Raw genomic sequence first — 20431 nt, forward strand, 5'->3', positions numbered from 1 at the left:
TGCAGACCCATATCTGCAACATCAGTATGTTGGAGAATACTTCAACATATTCTAGGTTCAAATGTAATATATTTCATTGAGACAGAAAATATATTGTACATAAATCAGCATGGATTTGGAAAGCAACACTCATGTGAAAACACTACTTGTCTTTTTCTCAGCTGATATCCTGAAAAGCATGGATGAAGAGTAAAAGGCAGATTCCATACTCCTAGGTTTCTGGAAAGCGTTTGACCCAGTAACCCACAGCAGACAGCTAACGACGGTCCAAGCATACAAAATATGTTCCCAAATACGTCAGTGGCTCCAAGACCTCTCAAGTAATAGAAACCAGAATACTGTCCTGGACATCAAGTATTCATGAGAGACAAGGATATTGTCAGGAGCGCCCCATGGAAGTGTGATACAACAAAAGTCTGCGGATGATGTTCAAGTGTATGAGAAAGTGTCCTCACTGTGTGACTGTGAGAGCCTACATATTTACATATTAGTAATACTCAATACTAGAAAATGTCTGCTTGTGTCTGTGTATATACGGATGGATATGTGTGTGTGTGCGCGAGTGTATACCTGTCCTTTTTTCCCCCTAAGGTAAGTCTTTCCGCTCCCGGGATTGGAATGACTCCTTACCCTCTCCCTTAAAACCCAAATCCTTTCGTCTTTCCCTCTCCTTCCCTCTTTCCTGACGAGGCAACCGTTGGTTGCAAAAGCTAGAATTTTGTGTGTTTGTTTGTGTGTCTATCGACCTGCCAGCGCTTTTGTTCGTTAAGTCTCATCATCTTTCTTTTTAGATATATTTACATATTAATAATGACTTCTTTATTATTTCATTTCATATTTGCACAAAACTAAAGCACTCTTCTGTCACATCACTAAATCGCAGACTAAAGATTACATTTGGAGGTGACTTTGATTGGTGAATTTTTACCAGTTAAAGTAGATTCCACTTGACAGCAACATAATGTGGGATTAATGTTTATATAATACAGATTTCTGAGTTACGCTTGATATGAGGTGATTTTCTGTGTTAATCTAAGCTCAAATGCTTTATACAGTGGCTCCATGTGTTGCAATATTTAGAAATTCTTTACTGTTGTCCCCAACATTACTCCACCTCATAACTTGAAGTCCCAAATCCAGGTTGTGTGCCTCATGCTCTGTGTCAATAAGATTTATTTATCAATTGCATTCACAATTACACATGTCCTTTACTTTTATGGAATGTACTGTATACACTAAAACGTGACTGACTCTTGTGTAACGTGGTAAGCAATACAAATTTCAGCCAGTGCCACCTTTTGTACAATCAACTGTACACCACAATACATAATATTTCAATGTTTAGTCTTCAATGTTTAGTCTTCAATGTTTAGTCTTCAATGTTTAGTCTTCAATGTTTAGTCTTCAATGTTTAGTCTTCAATGTTTAGTCTTCAATGTTTAGTCTTCAATGTTTAGTCTTCAATGTTTAGTCTTCAATGTTTAGTCTTCAATGTTTAGTCTTCAATGTTTAGTCTTCAATGTTTAGTCTTCAATGTTTTCTTATGTGTTTCCTTTACTTACTGCTTATCATTAATGTTTTCAATTATATGTTTACTTCACTGTCAAAGATAGTAATTTTTATGTTTTTGCATCTCATTCTTCATAGGAAATATTTCTTTAATGATGCTGAACAGCACAGTATCCACTTTGATCATAGCAGTCAGTTATAGTCTGATAATGACCTTTTAAGCCAAAAATCAATAAGCTACATAAACTAATACTATAGGTCACCCATAATTGTGTGCTTTTCATTTGTAATTAGGAATGTGATCTATTAAGGAAGAACCAATTTATTTTGACTGAGACAATGATGTTCTACAGTTACAACAGTTACAACAGAATAATCCACGTGTCAAATATTTTACATTACCAACAGAATGACTATACAATCGAAAATCAGTTTAAGAGCTTAGTGTATCTTCTCTCATGACTTTATGCATACCGGTATTATGAGAGCAATGTGTGGTTTTTCTCGTTTCCATAATTTCAGTACACACAGCACCATAAGAGATGATTCATGAGGCTGTCTAACTGATGTTCCTTTACAGGACTATGACTACTCTCAATGTCAAACCTTTGATCCATCAGCTGTTGCATTTAAACTGTGACATGCTCTAAGCTGCTTTACAATGTTTTGAAAGCAGTTTCCTTGGTCTAAACTGATAGTGAACTATTACCCTACCTCAGACAGTAACTTGGCAAAAATGATGACTTCTGTGAATATGTAAATGTAACAATGGAAAGTGCAGGATGAATTGTTTCTAAGAAAATTTGTGAAAATATTTCTCTCAAGTGAAGACTCATATGAGACTGCAAAGCAAATGGTGAATAATACAAACAAGTACAAAACGGAAACTTTCGAAATGTTGAAAGTGAGATGGGTATACGGGTAGCTAATGATGTGCTGAATCAGACTGGGGAAAAAGAAATTTTGTGGGATTACTCAATTATTTTTCTTTTTAAAGAAAGGGGGTTGGTGGGCTGTAGGGCGCATCTTAGAGCATTCAGGAAAAGTTAATTTGGTAACAAAGGCAAGTGAGGAAAAATAAAAATCATAGAGGAAAACCAAGGCTTCTGTTCAAGTATATTTTGGTTACAACATTTATCCACAGATGAAGAGATCTGCCCAGGATAGACTAGCATGAAAATTGTCTCTAATCCATTTTCGAGTTGACTACAGCACATTCAGCTGACTATTCTATTTTTCTGTACAATATTGCCACAGCCAAAATAGTCTTCACCAGGTGCTGTGACCAATGGTCTTAAGACATATCCAATGTCTAGGCTCCAACTATATCTTAGAAATCACCACAAAGAACACATTAATTTATGGGCTGTTACATTCAATTTTAATGACAATGTGGTTCCCCAGATCCACATATCCAAACTGTGTTTACAGACATTTGCAGGTATATAAAATGTGCCCATACCTCTCCTTATTTGATGATGGTCACATAATCCTATCTTTACAGATAGTATACTAGTTACTTTAAGTTTGTACTGGATCCACTGCAAACGGTTCAGTAGACTCTTCATCACTGTTGATGTTGCTGATGATAATTGTCAACTGACTTTCTACATTCATTTCTTTTGGTTTTCTAGGAAACTGTCATCTACTTCACTAGATTTATCTTCATGTAACACATGGTCTCTCAGTATTTCCTATTTATGAGTGGCATATAAATCCTATATTAAAATATAGTTCATATCACCTTCAGATTAATGCTGGTTAAGAAAGATGAGTGAATTAGCAATTAAATGCTGACAGAACAGCAAACACATTGTTGTTTCCATACAAACTGAAGCATAAATCAGCTGTGACATGTTGTTTAATGTGTCATGTGCAACAATGATAAAATACATTTTTTCAGTTAGGTGGCATATATAAGCAAATGTGAACATCAGTTGTTCTAATTCCCTTCTTTCAGAGGCAGGCAAAGTGATGTATTCATATTCAGTGTTGGTAAAACTATAACTTAACAAAATCAGTCACTAATATGCGGTCACGATCTATTTTGCAAGCTGCCAACTCAGTCTACATTTATACTAATAATACTTTAAACACTTTCATTGCAATTATGTAGAATGAATTTGTAGATGTACGTGAAATGGCAGGAGTGAAAGAATGCTGAATCACAGGAAGAGAATCCAATTTACAACTTTTTACTGAAGTACATAATTTGCAAACCCCGGAAAAATTCATGAGAGATACTTATGCAAACAGATATTCAGTTTATGCCTTTCTCAACAGCTTTAAGACAGCCATGACAACCCCTTGGTGACAAAGAGTGCAAATACGAGTGAAAGCAGGAGTTAAAGTTACTCAATTTAGATGGTTGAAGTAACATGTAGCAAACTATAACAAAGAGAAACAGAGTTTTGATTTTTTAATGGTTTACAAACATAATTTATTATTGAATCTACTTATTTGCTAGACCTCACTGAAGAAAAAAGATAGGCCCAGGGTATACAAATGTGTAAACAAATGCACAAAATTCGTATAATGTTTCAAAAAATATATTCACTATGGACATAAAAAAAGATGACTAGACAGGATGGCTGAGAGCACATTCAGTTCTGATTTCCAATTAAAAAAATGCTCTGCTGGCATATTATTTTCAGTTCTCTCTGCTTCACTCTAATGAGGATTTTGAGCAAGTAATCCTATAGAAAGTGAATGAACTGTAGAGCCTGGGTACATGAGGTTTAGTAGTATTTCTTTAGCGATCTCACCAATCTGACAATTACTGATATGTCTTATCATTATCATATTCCTCGAAACAGTTAACAAATATTTCTGGCTTTGTGTTTGGATACATTTCTGGCTTTATGTCAAAAAGACAGATCATCTGCATAACACAAGACACAAGAAAAGTTTTTAAAAGAAATAATTATGAGAAAAAAGGTCTTCATTTGACTGCAAATTTTCACTACTCTGTACACAACAATACAAATCTGGCTAAAAGAAAGAGAGAGGAATAACTCATGCAATAGCTTGGTGATGGAGAAAGAATCACCTGCAGTTCTGCACTCCAGCTGCTACTAGACTCCACTAAGCTGTGAACAAGCTGGCACCAATCCTTGCAGGTTGCCAAAAGGGAATTATGGGTATCAATTTTGAAATGTTTTACACAGATTTAAATATTTTAAACAAATAATCTTTGTAAAATTCGGAAAGTTTATTTTTCTCCTCCCCCCAGAAATGTTGAGTGTGCAATAGGAAAATTTTAGAAATGTGTTTGAAAGAATGCAGTTAGGGACTACTATTTACAGCATACCATAATTAATTATAACTTCATTCCCTTATTATAGTGAAGAATACGGCTATATCTGACACACTCAATGCAGGATGTTTTTATTTGTTTAACTCCAATATTACTCAATTAATTGCTTAAAAGACATGCCAAGTATAAAATAACAGCCACATGAAATTAAGAAAGATTGTACATCATTTGATTTAAAGTAAAACAAAACACAGTGTAAAACTGGATGCAATCACTGCTATCTAAACATCCATTCAGATTAGTCTGTTGTTCTTCTCAGTCTGCAGAAACTATTAAAAATATTTGTAAATGTAAGCATACATCTTCACAACAATATTGCTTACAACAACTGGAGATATTTTCCTCTGATATTGAACCAACACAGAGACACACTGACAACTTTTCTCAAAAGAATTTTTGGCAAATCTGTTATTAAGTTTCTTTACAACCAGAACAGTTCTGCAATTAACTGGCTATTTACAGTGTGACACCACACGGGAATGAAAATAGACTCATTTTGGTACTTACCACTCCCTGGAAGCATTAAAGAAGGAAAATTACGCATTATTCTCTAAAAATAACAAATGTTAATTTTACACCTAGTAGCCACAGCAGCAGCAAATTAGAGGTCATAATATAGTAATAATAATATCTCAAGAGAAGCTGCTAATGTAACCTTTCTGATGGTCTGTCTGTTTTCATGACTGGGCCATTTCATGTTAAGTCATCTAATTTCAGAAAAAGTTCCCACATGACCATCACAGATTTTGCTGAAATTTTGTGTGAACATTTTGCATATGTTCCCAATGAACACTGGTCAAGTTTTACTTTCACCAGTTTAATACTTGCAGAGATATAGTCATTTGTTTGACCCCATGCGCAAACAGTATAATATCCGTTGACCCGTACAAGCCGCTGGAAGAGTGTGATCGGTTCAACTGCCTTTCTATTGTTATTGGTTTAAAGTGAAGATATATCACGAGGTGGTGTGTTTCGCCTGTGTGGGCGAAACATTTATTCTGTGACTTAAAAAGAGTTGCTCCATGGCAAGCAAAGAAAAGTAGGAAAAGCTGAATGTGAGGGGACTTTGTTACGAGACAGGATAATGAGAGGACATGTAGGAAGTGTGTGCAATGAAACAGCCATTGTTAGACACCATTCTGGATAATTTGTGTATTTTGACATTCACAAGTGATATGTAATGTTAATGTGGAGTTCAGTAATGATCATAATACAGTCTGTTGCATTTAATATTATCAGTTTGAAAACATTAAATTCTTCTTTTGAGCAGTAAAAAACTGTGTGTGTGTGTGTGTGTGTGTGTGTGTGTGTGTGTGTGTGTGTTTTCGCTAAGTTTGAGACATAATATTTCTGGCAATATTTTCTTGAAAGAAACAAAATTGTATAATCTTGTATGACTTTCAATGTTTTCTTAAATGAAATAGTAAAAAAAGGATTCCATAAGCAATTGGCATATGTAATATTTGAAGCAAAGTCCGACTAAAAAATAGACACAAAAAAAGTGAAGTTAGCTTTTTCTATCTTCGGAAATAATTGCAAGATACACCTGAAACTTTGCACTTACTAACATATCAATACAAGGGCTTATAATACAAAATTTCATTCTCCTATAGCTTTCCAATAGTTTACAAACTAAGGGCAAAGTTTTCTAAAAATGCCAAAAATGGCTATTTTGACCAACTTTTATAAAAAAGTTGTCTTCTGCAACTCTTTTAAACCATTTTCATTAGAAAGACCATATCCTAAACCATCTAGAAATTATAATTAGTTTTGCAGTGAGAACATTTAAGGCCCTAAAAAAGAATGAGAAGGTGGAGGTTCATTGAAAATGGGTCCATATTCAGCTGGTACTCAAATTAAAAATCTGACATATTTTGCTATGTTTTACAGTTGTTCATTGCTCTCTGTGGAAAATAATATCAAAAGGCCTTATAATTAGGAAACGAGAATAAAAATGAAACAGAATATGGGATCCAATAAAAAGACTAGTTTCCTCTTTTTGTAGATCAAATAATTTGACGTAATCACATTTGAAAAGTGCAATTTTTGGGTTCTGTCTTATCAAAATTTCTTCCCAAACAAACCCATCAGTGACATCATCTGGCCAGCAGTATCATTCTCCTCATGACATTCTACAGTTAATTAATGAACACGTAAAAATTCAAGTATCCTGAAGTAAATACAAGCTTAGGATCCTAAGAGAAACCTCTTCTAGCTCTGGCCTCAAACTCTTCCAGAAATGTATCATTAGCTCGGGATCCTGTGTAAAGAAACCCTATCAGGTTTGGAAAACTGTGGTAAAGAAAATCCCCTGTGGCTGCTGTTGGCACAGCTATAAGAAGTGATCCCTATGGTGATGGGATAGCTGGTTTTCTCACTTTTAAAGGAACCAGAAGTGGTTAAACTCCATCAAAATTTACACAAAGTGACAGTGGTGTGAAACCTGCAGGATGTTAATGTGATGTGTGCCGCTGCTGTTAGGCAACAATTTCATACCATGAGCTCCACTGCCTTGGTAATATACAGAGTTAAACTGTGAAGTTTATAACAAGTTTGATTCTGTAGTTATAGCAGTATATTGCGATGAGTCATGACAGAAGACACCCCCTTTTTTAAGTTTTTTGAGTTATTCAGACTTGATCTCACTTTCTAGTCATCACGACTTTTGATCTTGTCTTCCTCTGAGACTACTAAACAACTGTTGTTGTTGTGGTCTTCAGTCCTGAGACTGGTTTGATGCAGCTCTCCATGCTACTCTGTCCTGTGCAAGCTTCTTCATCTCCCAGTACCTACTGCAACCTACATCCTTCTGAATCTGCTTAGTGTATTCATCTCTTGATCTCCCCCTACGATTTTTACCCTCCGCGCTGCCCTCCAATACTAAATTGGTGATCCCTTGATGCCTCAGAACATGTCCTACCAACCGATCCCTTCTTCTGGTCAAGTTGTGCCACAAACTTCTCTTCTCCCGAATCCTATTCAACACTTCCTCATTAGTTATGTGATCTACCCATCTAATCTTCAGCATTCTTCTGTAGCACCACATGTCAAAAGCTTCTATTCTCTTCTTGTTCAAACTATTTACCGTCCATGTTTCACTTCCATACACGGCTACACTCCATACAAATACTTTCAGAAATGACTTCCTGACACTTAAATCTATACTAGATGTTAACAAACTTCTCTTCTTCAGAAACGCTTTTCTTCCCATTGCCAGTCGACATTTTATATCCTCTCTACATCGACCATCATCATTTATTTTGCTCCCCAAATAGCAAAACTCCTTTACTACTTTAAGTGTCTCATTTCCTAATCTAATACCCTCAACATCACCCGACTTAATTCAACTACATTCCACTACCCTCGTTTTGCTTTTGTTGATGTTCATCTTATATCCTCCCTTCAAGACACCATCCATTCCATTCAACTGCTCTTCAAAATCCTTTGCTGTCTCTGACAGAATTACAATGTCATCGGCGAACCTCAATGTTTTTATTTCTTCTCCATGGATTTTAATACCTACTCCAAATTTTTCTTTTGTTTCCTTTACTGCTTGTTCAATATACAGATTGAATAACATCGGGGATAGGCTACAACCCTGTCTTACTCCCTTCTTAACCACTGCTTCCCTTTCATGTCCCTCGACTATTATAACTGCCACCTGGTTTCTGTACAAATTGTAAATAGCCTTTCGCTCCCTGTATTTTACCCCTGCCACCTTTAGAATTTGAAAGAGAGTATTCCAGTCAACATTGTCAAAAGCTTTCTCTAAGTCTACAAATGCTAGAAACGTAGGTTTGCCTTTCCTTAATCTTTCTTCTAAGATAAGTCGTAAGGTCAGTATTGCCTCACGTGTTCCAGTATTTATACGGAATCCAAACTGATCTTCCCCGAGGTCGGCTTCTACTAGTTTTTCCATTCGATTATAAAGAAATCGTGTTAGTATTTTGCAGCTGTGGCTTATTGAACTGATTGTTCGGTAATTTTCACATCTGTCAACACCTGCTTTCTTTGGGATTGGAATTATTATATTCTTCTTGAAGTCTGAGGGTATTTCACCTGTTTCATACATCTTGCTCACCAGATGGTAGAATTTTGTCAGGACTGGCTCTCCCAAGGCCGTCAGTAGTTCCAATGGAATGTTGTCTACTCCGGGGGCCTTGTTTTGACTCAGGTCTTTCAGTGCTCTGTCAAACTCTTCACGCAGTATCGTATCTCCCATTTTGTCTACATCCTCTTCCATTTCCATAATATTGTCCTCAAGTACATCGCCCTTGTATAGGCCCTCTATATACTCCTTCCACCTTTCTGCTTTCCCTTCTTTGCTTAGAGCTGGGTTTCCATCTGAGCTCTTGATGTTCATACAAGTGTTTCTCTTATCTCCAAAGGTCTCTTTAATTTTCCTGTAGGCAGTATCTATCTTACCCCTAGAGAGATAAGCCTCTATATCCTTACATTTGTCCTCTAGCCATCCCTGCTTAGCCATTTTGCACTTCCTGTCGATCTCATTTTTGAGACGTTTGTATTCCTTTTTGCCTGCTTCATTTACAGCATTTTTATATTTTCTCCTTTCATCAACTAAATTCAATATTTCTTCTGTTACCCAAGGGTTTCTACTAGCCCTCGTCTTTTTACCTACCTGATCCTCTGCTGCCTTCACTACTTCATCCCTCAAAGCTACCCATTCTTCTTCTACTGTATTTCTTTCCCCCATTCCTGTCAATTGTTCCCTTATGCTCTCCCTGAAACTCTGTACAACCTCTGGTTCTTTCAGTTTATCCAGGTCCCATCTCCTTAAATTCCCACCTTTTTCCAGTTTCTTGAGTTTTAATCTACAGCTCATAACCAATAGATTGTGGTCAAAGTCCACATCTGCCCCTGGAAATGTCTTACAATTTAAAACCTGATTCCTAAATCTCTGTCTTACCATTATATAATCTGTCTGATACATTTTAGTATCTCCAGGGTTCTTCCATGTATACAACCTTCTATCATGATTCTTAAACCAAGTGTTAGCTATGATTAAGTTGTGCTCTGTGCAAAATTCTACCAGGCGACTTCCTCTTTCATTTCTTAGCCCCAATCCATATTCACCTACTACGTTTCCTTCTCTCCCTTTTCCTACACTCGAATTCCAGTCACCCATGACTATTAAATTTTCGTTTCCCTTCACTATCTGAATAATTTCTTTTATTTCATCATACATTTCTTCAATTTCTTCATCATCTGCAGAGCTAGTTGGCATATAAACTTGTACTACTGTAGTAGGTGTGGGCTTCGTATCTATCTTGGCCACAATAATGCGTTCACTATGCTGTTTGTAGTAGCTTACCCGCATTCCTATTTTCCTATTCATTATTAAACCTACTCCTGCATTACCCCTATTTGACTTTCTATTTATAACCCTGTATTCGCCTGACCGGAAGTCTTGTTCCTCCTGCCACCGAACTTCACTAATTCCCACTATATCTAACTTTAACCTATCCATTTCCCGTTTTAAATTTTCTAACCTACCTGGCCGATTAAGGCATCTGACATTCTACGCTCCGATTCGTAAAACGCCAGTTTTCTTTCTCCTGATAACGACATCCTCTTGAGTAGTCCCCGCCCGGAGATCCGAATGGGGGACTATTTTACCTCCGGAATATTTTACTCATCATCATTTAATCATACAGTAAAGCTGCATGCCCTCGGGAAAAATTACGGCCGTAGTTTCCCTTTGCTTTCAGCCGTTCGCAGTACCAGCACAGCAAGGCCGTTTTGGTTATTGTTACAAGGCCAGATCAGTCAATCATCCAGACTGTTGCCCTTGCAACTACTGAAAAGGCTGCTGCCCCTGTTCAGGAACCACACGTTTGTCTGGCCTCTCAACAGATACCCCTCCGTTGTGGTTGTACCTACGGTACGGCTATCTGTATCGCTGAGGCACGCAAGCCTCCCCACCAACGGCAAGGTCCGTGGTTCATGGGGAGGGGGGGGGGGGGGGGGGGGGGGGGGGGGGGGGGGGGCACTAAACAACTATATAACGTAATAAAAGATGTCAGATTTGAGTACCAGCAGAATATGGGCCTATTTGTAAACTATTGGAAAGCAGTAGGAGAAATAAATTTTATACCTAAGCCCTTGTGTTGGTCAGTTATTATGTGCAAAGTTTCGGGAGTGCCCTGCAATTACTTCTGGAGATATAAAAAGCTAAACTTAACATTTTTTTTTTTTAGTATTTTTTTTGGCCGACTTTGCTTCAAATTGCTCAGGATTTTTTTCTTTTTCACTTTAGAGAGAGAAAAAAAAAAGTTGTACAATATGACGTAGTTTTGTTTCTCTCAATAAAACATTACCAGAGATGACATGTCTGAATGCTGCAGAAAACTCACGGGTGCATTATTGATAGCTGTATTATGGGGTGAAACAAATGACTTATCTCCAGAAGTATTGAAATAAAGACTGTGAAACTTAAAGACTGTGAAACTTAACCAATGATAACTGGGAATTTGTGCGATTGTTTATACGAAATTTTATCAAAATCCATTATGGTCACATGGGAAACTGTAGGCATGAGATGACCCAACTAGTATTACACACTAATCGATTTAAAAACCATGCACGTTGTTTTTGCTTTGTTCTTTGTGCATGTCAGAGTTATTATGTGTTTTCTTCAAATAGCGTTTCTTCAGACCTGCACCACAATACTTAATAAAATAGGATAATATATGGCGATATTTCAGATTTGGGTCAAAAACAACTTTTATCATTCAGTTTACAAAATTTGGTTGGTTATACTGATGTCAGCCTGTGTGTGTCTCAAATTTAAAGCTGCATGTATTTTATTCTTATTTATAATACGTCACAATGCATGGTACTACTCAGAATACACTAAAAATATTAAAATTAATCCAAATGGTTATTAGAAGATGAACTGGGCTTGAAAACAAACTGTGGCATATTAAAGACAATAAAATGCATTCAGTACACATTGTATAAGTGAACAAGTAATTAGATTATACTGTGAGTGTACCATCTAACTTGCAAATATATGCTGAACTTAAAAATTTCATGGGGTTTTTGGTCTACCTCTCCACAGGCAGCAGTAGGCACTACAGTTTCCAAAAATTCTACATCAGACAAGTCTTTCTGTGCAGATGTCTAGGCAGGAAAAATTCTCAGCTATCACCCAAGACGTGCATTTCAAAGTGGCATGACATTTAAATGGCAAAATGAGATGCCATCATCAGGGGATCTAAGGTACTTAGGTCCACACGCATATAACTGTTACCCCCCAATTCTGTACGACGTGATCCCTGCTCCTGGTAGTAAGACCTGGGCTGGTATGAAATATCCTCTATTCGTAAACTACTGGAAAGCAGTAGGAGAAATACATTTTATACCCTAAGGTGTGAAATACACCAGCACAGTTGGCTCTCACACCTTGGTAATAATGTACACATTGGCCCAGTTATTGACAGTTCTGAAGGATTGTCTTTCAGAGCCTCCTTGACAATGCTGTCATTTTTGTTTCAGTGTACTCTGTAACATTTTTACATGTGAGTACATGATCTACAATGGCTGAATGGCTGGTTTGTTGGGTCGGAACAGTCTTGTTGGGAATATGTGTTCCTCAAGTCTCTCTTTGACAGCTCTTATTGTCTACTGAAGTATTTCTTCCCACAGCAGCATCATTGCAACATGTACTCATGTGTAAACAAGCTGTGTATCAAATGGAAACAGATCATGCTGTCAGCTACCTTACATTGACAGAGCATTGTCACAGAGGCTGGAGAAATTTTGCATCTAGTGAAGCCTTATGAACCACAGCAACAGGTACGATCTCAAAAATTGGAGGACCATGTGCGTAAATTATTGCATATTTTGCACCAGTGTGCTTCCATAGCTGGCCACTGCATAACACTTGCAGGCACATACTGGTGGTTGTGGTTGTGGTGGTGGTGGCAGCCTGGAAGTGGGAGTAACAGGGTATACAACTGGATAAAGCAAATTAGATCATCTGTTGACAGTGCCTTGGTTTAACCCTTTGACTGCTTTGTGCAACACTTGTGGTCATGTCTCGTGTGCTGCATTGTTGTGCCACTCGCTGTGCGCTGGGTGCTGAATGCTTCTGGCGCGCTCACCTTGCACAATGATTCCAATATGCTCGCTGTTTTTTGGCTTTCTATTTTGTTCTGATCTTTGGACTGGCTTTGGAAGAACTGGGGGGTATTTATTTACAAATGTAAACTTCATTTTTGTGTGAGGTGCATTTAAAGTTGTTTACAATAGTGATATATGTCTAAATTCTCTCAAAATAAGGTTTGACAGTTTTTTATTGCTGAAATTGTTTGTGATAAGTTTTGAAGCAAGATAAGCACAAAGAGTTACATTGCATTCCTTACAGCACAACTTAGTTTGTTTCCTAACACCATTTCGAGCACAGACTACACATGTCTTGTACTTTCCCTCTGATCTGGTAAATGTGTCGACACGTTTAGTCTTCTAGGATACTCCTGACGTTTAGCACCACCTGCAATCAATGTAAAAAGATGCAAAAGTTTCTCTCATTACACTGAGATGAAACTTTTCCCACTTCATTTCGTCCCATAATTCCAGTATAAGCAAAAGGCATTGAAAATTGCAATGTCCAAAATATGGAAAACAATTTCCTGTACCACTTAGATGACTTCCGTGTACTTTCCACTGTTTTTATTTGCAAGCCACTTCGAACGACTAGTCCCATTTCATTTTCAGATCACCATTCTTCCTATCTCTTATTGAAGCCCCAGGCATTTCAGCTTTGTGGTACATTGATAGCACTAGTAATTACAGATGGAGATGAGATGAGAATCAACAATGTCGGTAGATTGTAAACTATTCATAAGAGAATCTTTCATATGAATCGCTGTCTAGTGATAAGCTCAGTGATTCTTCAGAGTCACTCTCCATCAACATCTGTACATCTCTTCGGAGGTGAGGAACTTTTTACATGCAATTACAATAAGTAAACTCACTATGCGAACACAAGCGAATAATAGCCAATTGATGTCTGAACCAAGAACAGTGTCTTGCAGAAAGGGGCAAAACTACAGTTCGGCAGAAATCACAGTAGTGTCATCTGTTGTGTGTAAAGCAAATTACTTGTTCAAGTGCTGTGAGGATCCACCAAAAGTGATGACATTGATTTATATTGAAACAACTGTTGCAATTAGAACAAACAAAAAGATGTGGTGAGAGTCCGCCAGTAGCGCTGCAAACAAACAGACATCTTAAGTGGGTATATTCAAGCACAGCTAAACAATACGCAAGGGAACGTCTCAGAACTTCTACAGCAGTTGGCAGCACCTGGGAAATGGCACCACTGAACTGCTGTGGCAGTCAGCCACAGTCAAAGGGTTAACACTGTTCACATTTGCATCTGACGACATACTCAAGCATTTTTACTTCAAATTCAACAACAGTTTGATGATATGATTGATATTCACTTCTGTACACACAACATGCACAGCTAAAAAAACTATTTTTAGTATAATTTATAGATTTTCAATCAAAAGTTTATAAGGCAAAACTCCAACTCGAGAACTGAACTGCCAATGTGGTTCCTCTGTTCAGCAATAATGTCAGGTGGACATGCATTACACACAATATAGCTGACATTATGTGTGTTACACTCTACAACCTATCACTATGTATTCACGCCACTAGTTGGAACTGGTCACTCTTGTTTGATATATACTGGAACCAGTGAAAGGAGTATTCAAAAGTTACGAAAAGCTTAGCTAATAATTTGTCTCTCCTGCTTAAATAACTCTTTGTTTTCTCATACCACTTTGCATTATCACACCACAGCATTATATGAATACACATTCAGTCTTATTTGTCTTATTTCCTCATAAATAATTTCTGATAAAAGCTAATTTTTGTCAACAAATGTTGTAAAATACACTGCCTGACAAAAAGGTGAAATACCCAGATGACATGGCCACATGTCAATTTATCTTCATACACATTCACACCATCAGCAGCTATGAACTAAATGATTATAGTTGCAATTCTCTGTCACAAGCAGAATGATCACGAGAATGCATTAATGCTGTTTGTGTTTAGTGTTGTTACTACGCCCGGTATGGTATGTAAGGGGCTTCAATAGTGTCAGATGTTCTGCAAATACTGTGAAGGACACCGAGATGCCACATACTCATATGAGACAGCTTTATCAGCCCCTGACAAGCGTGTGATTGTGGGTCTCCATTTGGCTGGTTAGTTGAATCATGCCATACCCAGGTTTGTGAGGCATTCGACTGTAATATTGGACCCACATTGGACTGCATGGAAACATGGGAGCAGACATATTCGACATCGGAAGATTCAGGTCGACCATGACTACCATAAGGGGCAGTCACTGTTTTGGACATCATGCATACTGTGACAGATTCATATTTCACCTGCTAGCTCGGAACAAATAGTCAGTTCCCTGAAACTGTATGTGTCATCCCACACCACTGGTCTGAGGCTACAGCTGCCAGTCTGGGGAACTACTGTCCCAGACGTGCTCCTGCTAACAATACACTACAAACGGCCATGTTTGGAATGGTGCCATAACTAGGAAGAAAGGGTTGCCGATGAATGGCATCCCACTGCATTCTCCAATGAAATGCAATTCTTTACTACCTTGGATGACCATCATCAGCGAGTGTGATGGAAACCTGGGGAGAGGTCCCATTCTTCCAATGTTTTGGGGAGAGACAGTGGTGCTACTCCTAGTACCAAGGTGTGGGAAGCCATCAGGTATGACTTCCAATCACTGCTGGTAGTGACTGGGGGCACTCTGACAGCACAAAGATATGTCACAGACACCTTGCATCCCCATGGGTTCCCTCTCATGTGACAGTATCGTTGTGCCCCACTTCAAAAGGGCACATTTCTCCATGAACAGTCAACATGATGTTGAGGTAATCACGTGCCACCAAGATCCCCTGATCTCTCCCCAATGTAACGTGCAGGAGCAGCTTGGAAGTAAACTCTGACCCAGTGCTAGTATCCAGGACATCAATAACCAATTACAAAAGTTGTGGAGCAGCTTGCTTCGGAATATGATATGAAGTCTTTATGACTCCCTTTCCAACTGAATCAGTGTGTGTATCCAGGCCAGAAGGGCATCATCATACGGACAAACATGCTCATACTGCCAAGTTACCTGTAAATTTATCTCACTTTGATATCACTGAAGTGACATCACACATCCTCTCAATCTGTAAAGTTACATTTTGTTTCTCCCTCCCTTTCCGGGTGTTCCACCTTTTTTGTCAGTTAATGTAATATAAAAGAAAGATTAATTTGGGTGGTAGGGCATATACTGTTGATTTATCTCAACCACTCTACTTACTTTCTGAATGACTGTGCATATCACAGGAAATAATTAAGAGAGAATAATTACCAACCAACAGTGATAAGAGATTTATACTACGTTTTATCAGTGTATATTTCCATCCACCTGCAGAATGTCAATAAAAAGTAACAAATTTGCAATGAATGCTTACTCACCATACTGAATTGCTCAAAGTGCTGCTGCAATGCATTTGCCTGAGCTTGCGTGAAGCCATAGCTGTTGTGGTCAAGGAAAGGGCTGGTGCTGGGCCCAATTCCTGGTGAGCTGGCAGGCGATACTGGACTCTGAGGCCCACTATGGCTAGTGTCTCCCGGGCTTGCACTTCGGTAAACATTTGCACCCTATATTAACAAGCAACAAGTGTTGTCTTACTATTTACTCCTGTGGAGCTCATAATGGAAGAAATGTTTTAATCTTTATCAAAAGCTTCTAAAACTAATATCACACCTATTTATCATATTTATTTGTCTACATTTGTCCTTGCTATCCTCGTGGGGACCAAGTCGCCAGCCTTTCCCTCATAACCTTCCCCACCTTATGACTCAGCCCTCCCTGACAAGGAACTGTCAGTATCAAAAGTTAGTGTGTCACTTTTACTTTCATACAGTGTGAACCAGAACTCCATTGACAAAATTTCAGAGGCTGTTCAGGGACACCTTCCAAGTATTTTATTATAAAGGACCCACATTCTCTGGCCCCTCGTTACAGAGTAATAATGCAATTACAGTTTATTCAGTTTGTTACCCCTATAACCTTTGTACCTGAAAAAATGCCCCTTTCTACCTGGTCACTGTCACAGTCAAATATACTATTCTAACTACAAACCCAGATAATCTAATAATCAAAAACCAGCCCTAACTTATACTATATTACACAATGATTTTCTGTGATTAGAAACAGGTATTTAGTGAATACATTCATTGTTAATCTCTTTGGACTGAATACTTTTTGCTCGTAAGTGAGAATTCATTGTGCTCTTTTTCCATCTACATGCATGTAACATTACTTCACTGTTCAGTTGAGGGAGAGTTGCATTTATTTCCCAGATTCATCCCACATTTAACTAACTCCAATAGATGGGACAGGGATTTACTGGATAGGTATCAGCAACTGCACTGACTAGCAGTTTGGCATAAGCTCATATAAAGACACACAGCACAACTAAGAATTGTGTCATATTTGGTGCAGAGTTTGGAAGATTGAAACACAGCTCATAAAAAGTTATACTTTATCGAAAATTATGCCATGAACATTTATAACCTGGGTCAAACTAAGAGTTGAAACCCCCCCCCCCCCCCTTTTCGGAATCTGCTTTTGGACAACAATTAGCAAATAAAGATCACAACTATATGGGCTGTATTTTCCAAATTCTTATTATGTAGACATTAAATTGCGGTATAATGCTTTCTTTGATGTAATTAGTTTTCCTAATGAACTTTTAACTTACAAAAATGCTTGATATTTACAGTTTCACAGCACAACACATTCCAAAATTTTGGGACAGCTACTACACTTTTGTTGGAACTTTGATATAACTGAAGCAATAATTTGTAAGCTATTTTATTTAAATATTTCTTTGCTTGTATTAAAAAACATATACTGCTTAAATTCCAGTAAAAAACGTAAGACCTGATTAGTTAATATCAAAAAGTCGTTCAAATTTTCATTAGGTACAAGGAAATGTGTATTAATTTTATTATGTTACTAATTACAATTAAATTATCTTTAATTATAAACAACAGACCTATTTAAATAATGTTTTCAGTATTGGTGGAGTTGTTCGAGTTGACAGTGGTCGTTAAAGAGTGGCGTTGTAAGGTAACTGTGATCCAGTACTGTTAAACACAGCAAGTTATGTATGGCATTTTCTAAATGTAATTATGACTTGCCATAAGTCTTTGTGGCATTTCTGGTCAGAGTTCTGTATAAGAACTGTTTGGCATCTAGTTACCATTCCTGTATGAATTATAACAGTTTTAGCATATTAAGTACATCCACTGTTGTACTTCTTATTGAACAAATGCGAATTAAAAGACAAAGATTGTGGAACTAAGACTTTATTACTCATGAAACTCCTTACTGTCAACACGGAACTTTACAATAATTTTAAGATGAAACATTGCAACTTTACGTACGAAAATGTGATGATTTCTTCCCTGGTTCTGCAAAATGAATTCAAAGATAAGTTTGATGCCAATATGAACTTTATTTACTTTGGTTTTCTGAGTTAATATGTTTTTGGGTTCGCAATCAGTTTGGTAATTCATTCTTTAATGAATGACTTTTTATGAGGAGGGTGGAAAGTTCAACAACTACAAATAATCAGTGCCAATAACAGCAGTTCCAGTAGTAAGAATTTTGGTTAACACATGTTTCTCTTGTTAGGACATCCACAACTATTGTTTCATTTTCCGACAAAAGGTCTCAATACAACAGTCCTACACATTCAGTTGCATATGAAAAAGTGTAACTAAAATGTGACGACAATACATGATGTCAAACTCTAAAAAACCAAAAGAACTTTAGAACATTACCAATGAGGATAGTATATATATATATATATATATATATATATATATATATATATATATATACACAGAATGTCTCTACAAATCAACCAACAGGGGTTAATATAGTGATTCTCTGGTACATGGCATATAAGCAGAAAATCCGTCTTATATACTCCTTCGTCACACAGCTGAAGGATGGCAATAAAATGCTTCCACGTAAAGCGAGGTAACTAGCCATTCACACAATGGAACCAGAAAAAACTACAATACACAGTCACTGTGCCTACAGGCTTCAGTGTTGCATATTATGTTCCTTTACATACAGATTCTGGCTTTCCAGTACTTCATACATGTTCATCTCATACTGTAACAACTACAACCACACATTAAAATTTCAGGTGAGGGGCTGTGTTGCAACCATGCAAGTGAGTGTACAATGCGCAGCATATCGCAGTTAAGCTCCAGCCTACTATTTCTGTTTTTGTCATATCCAAAACCTCTAACAATAGCACCACTGCCATCAAGTTGACTTTGCTCATGTACGAGAAACACACAACTATCATTTTTTAAATCATTTCATGATGCCTTCAGCTGATATTCTATTTATTTGATTCACAATTGTACCATTTTGGCCTTAGGTCATTTCCAAGTATGTAAAACAGAGGCATCACACATTAGATTCATTAGTATCACTTATGAATTTACATAAGAACAAGTCATTTCCCAAGTTATCCTAGGCGGATTTGAACTTACTTTAGGGATGATTTTTTAATAATATATTTTGCCATGTACGTCTTTGCTCCTGTGACTGCAGGAAATTGTCGTAAAATTTATTACCCCTTTTTTTTTTTTTTTTTTTAAGGAGCATGTTACTTTTGAGCAGTTGCTGCTAAGCTCTTATATGTAAGGTTGATGTGTTGAGTGTTCTTACACTAGGAAGATTATAATTATTTTACAGAAATTTGTTAATTAAACTATATATGTCCTTGTTTTGAATTATATTCAGTTACCATTCATAATAAGTGTAAATATGACAGTATGTAATTTCCTTAAAATAACTTGTAAATATCTGTTCTATCTTTGTGGGAGCAAGTCGTTTTTAGTAGCTGTTACAAAGATCCCGTACACTTGATCACAGTACTCTAATGAAACAGTATTTAAAACTATGAAAATCGAGCAGACGCTTTCATGACCTGCATTATGATTGTGTTATCTTCACACATTACAGTCTTATTTATTAAAAGGTATAGGGGTGATTATAAATTCTTTTTCAACATAAAACCACACTAATGTACAGTATAATTTAAAATAATATTGCAAACACTAAAGTAGTGCTCGGTATTGCCCAGTTGCCAACTCATCAGCTGAACAACATAACTTTAAACTTGTACAAATAATACAAACTGAAGTAAAACGAGAAAGCAGGATCAATATAAGAACAAAGGACAGTAGTATCATATGTCAAATTAATAACAAGTTTGAAGAACGTAATGAAATCAGTGGAAAATCAGACACAAGAAGTACACTGATGATTATGTCAAAAGGAGATTATAATAGAGAAGTACTAGAATTTTTGAACAAAGTAATATTAAAAGTATTGATCAGTACCCAAGCACCAAATGTAATGCACAATTAAAGAAAGCACTAAAAGATGTAACTTGGTATTCACAGAAAAAGACATACAAGATTCCATGATAATGAAGCCAACCACACCAACATTGT

The 20431-nt window shown here is 37.1% G+C and overlaps 1 protein-coding gene across 3 annotated transcripts in view; it reads right to left on the reverse strand.

The window, feature by feature from the left end:
• Positions 1-20431, reverse strand: part of LOC126187823 (CREB-regulated transcription coactivator 1-like) — a 369127-nt gene that overhangs the window by 125557 nt on the left and 223139 nt on the right. For all 3 annotated transcript variants that reach the window (XM_049929121.1, XM_049929120.1, XM_049929119.1), the window contains one exon: positions 16355-16540. In XM_049929121.1, the coding sequence (XP_049785078.1) occupies positions 16355-16540 (186 nt within the window). The remainder of the gene's footprint in view (positions 1-16354; positions 16541-20431) is intronic.

This window comes from Schistocerca cancellata, chromosome 5, assembly GCF_023864275.1.
Source record: "Schistocerca cancellata isolate TAMUIC-IGC-003103 chromosome 5, iqSchCanc2.1, whole genome shotgun sequence".
NCBI lineage: Eukaryota > Metazoa > Arthropoda > Insecta > Orthoptera > Acrididae > Schistocerca > Schistocerca cancellata.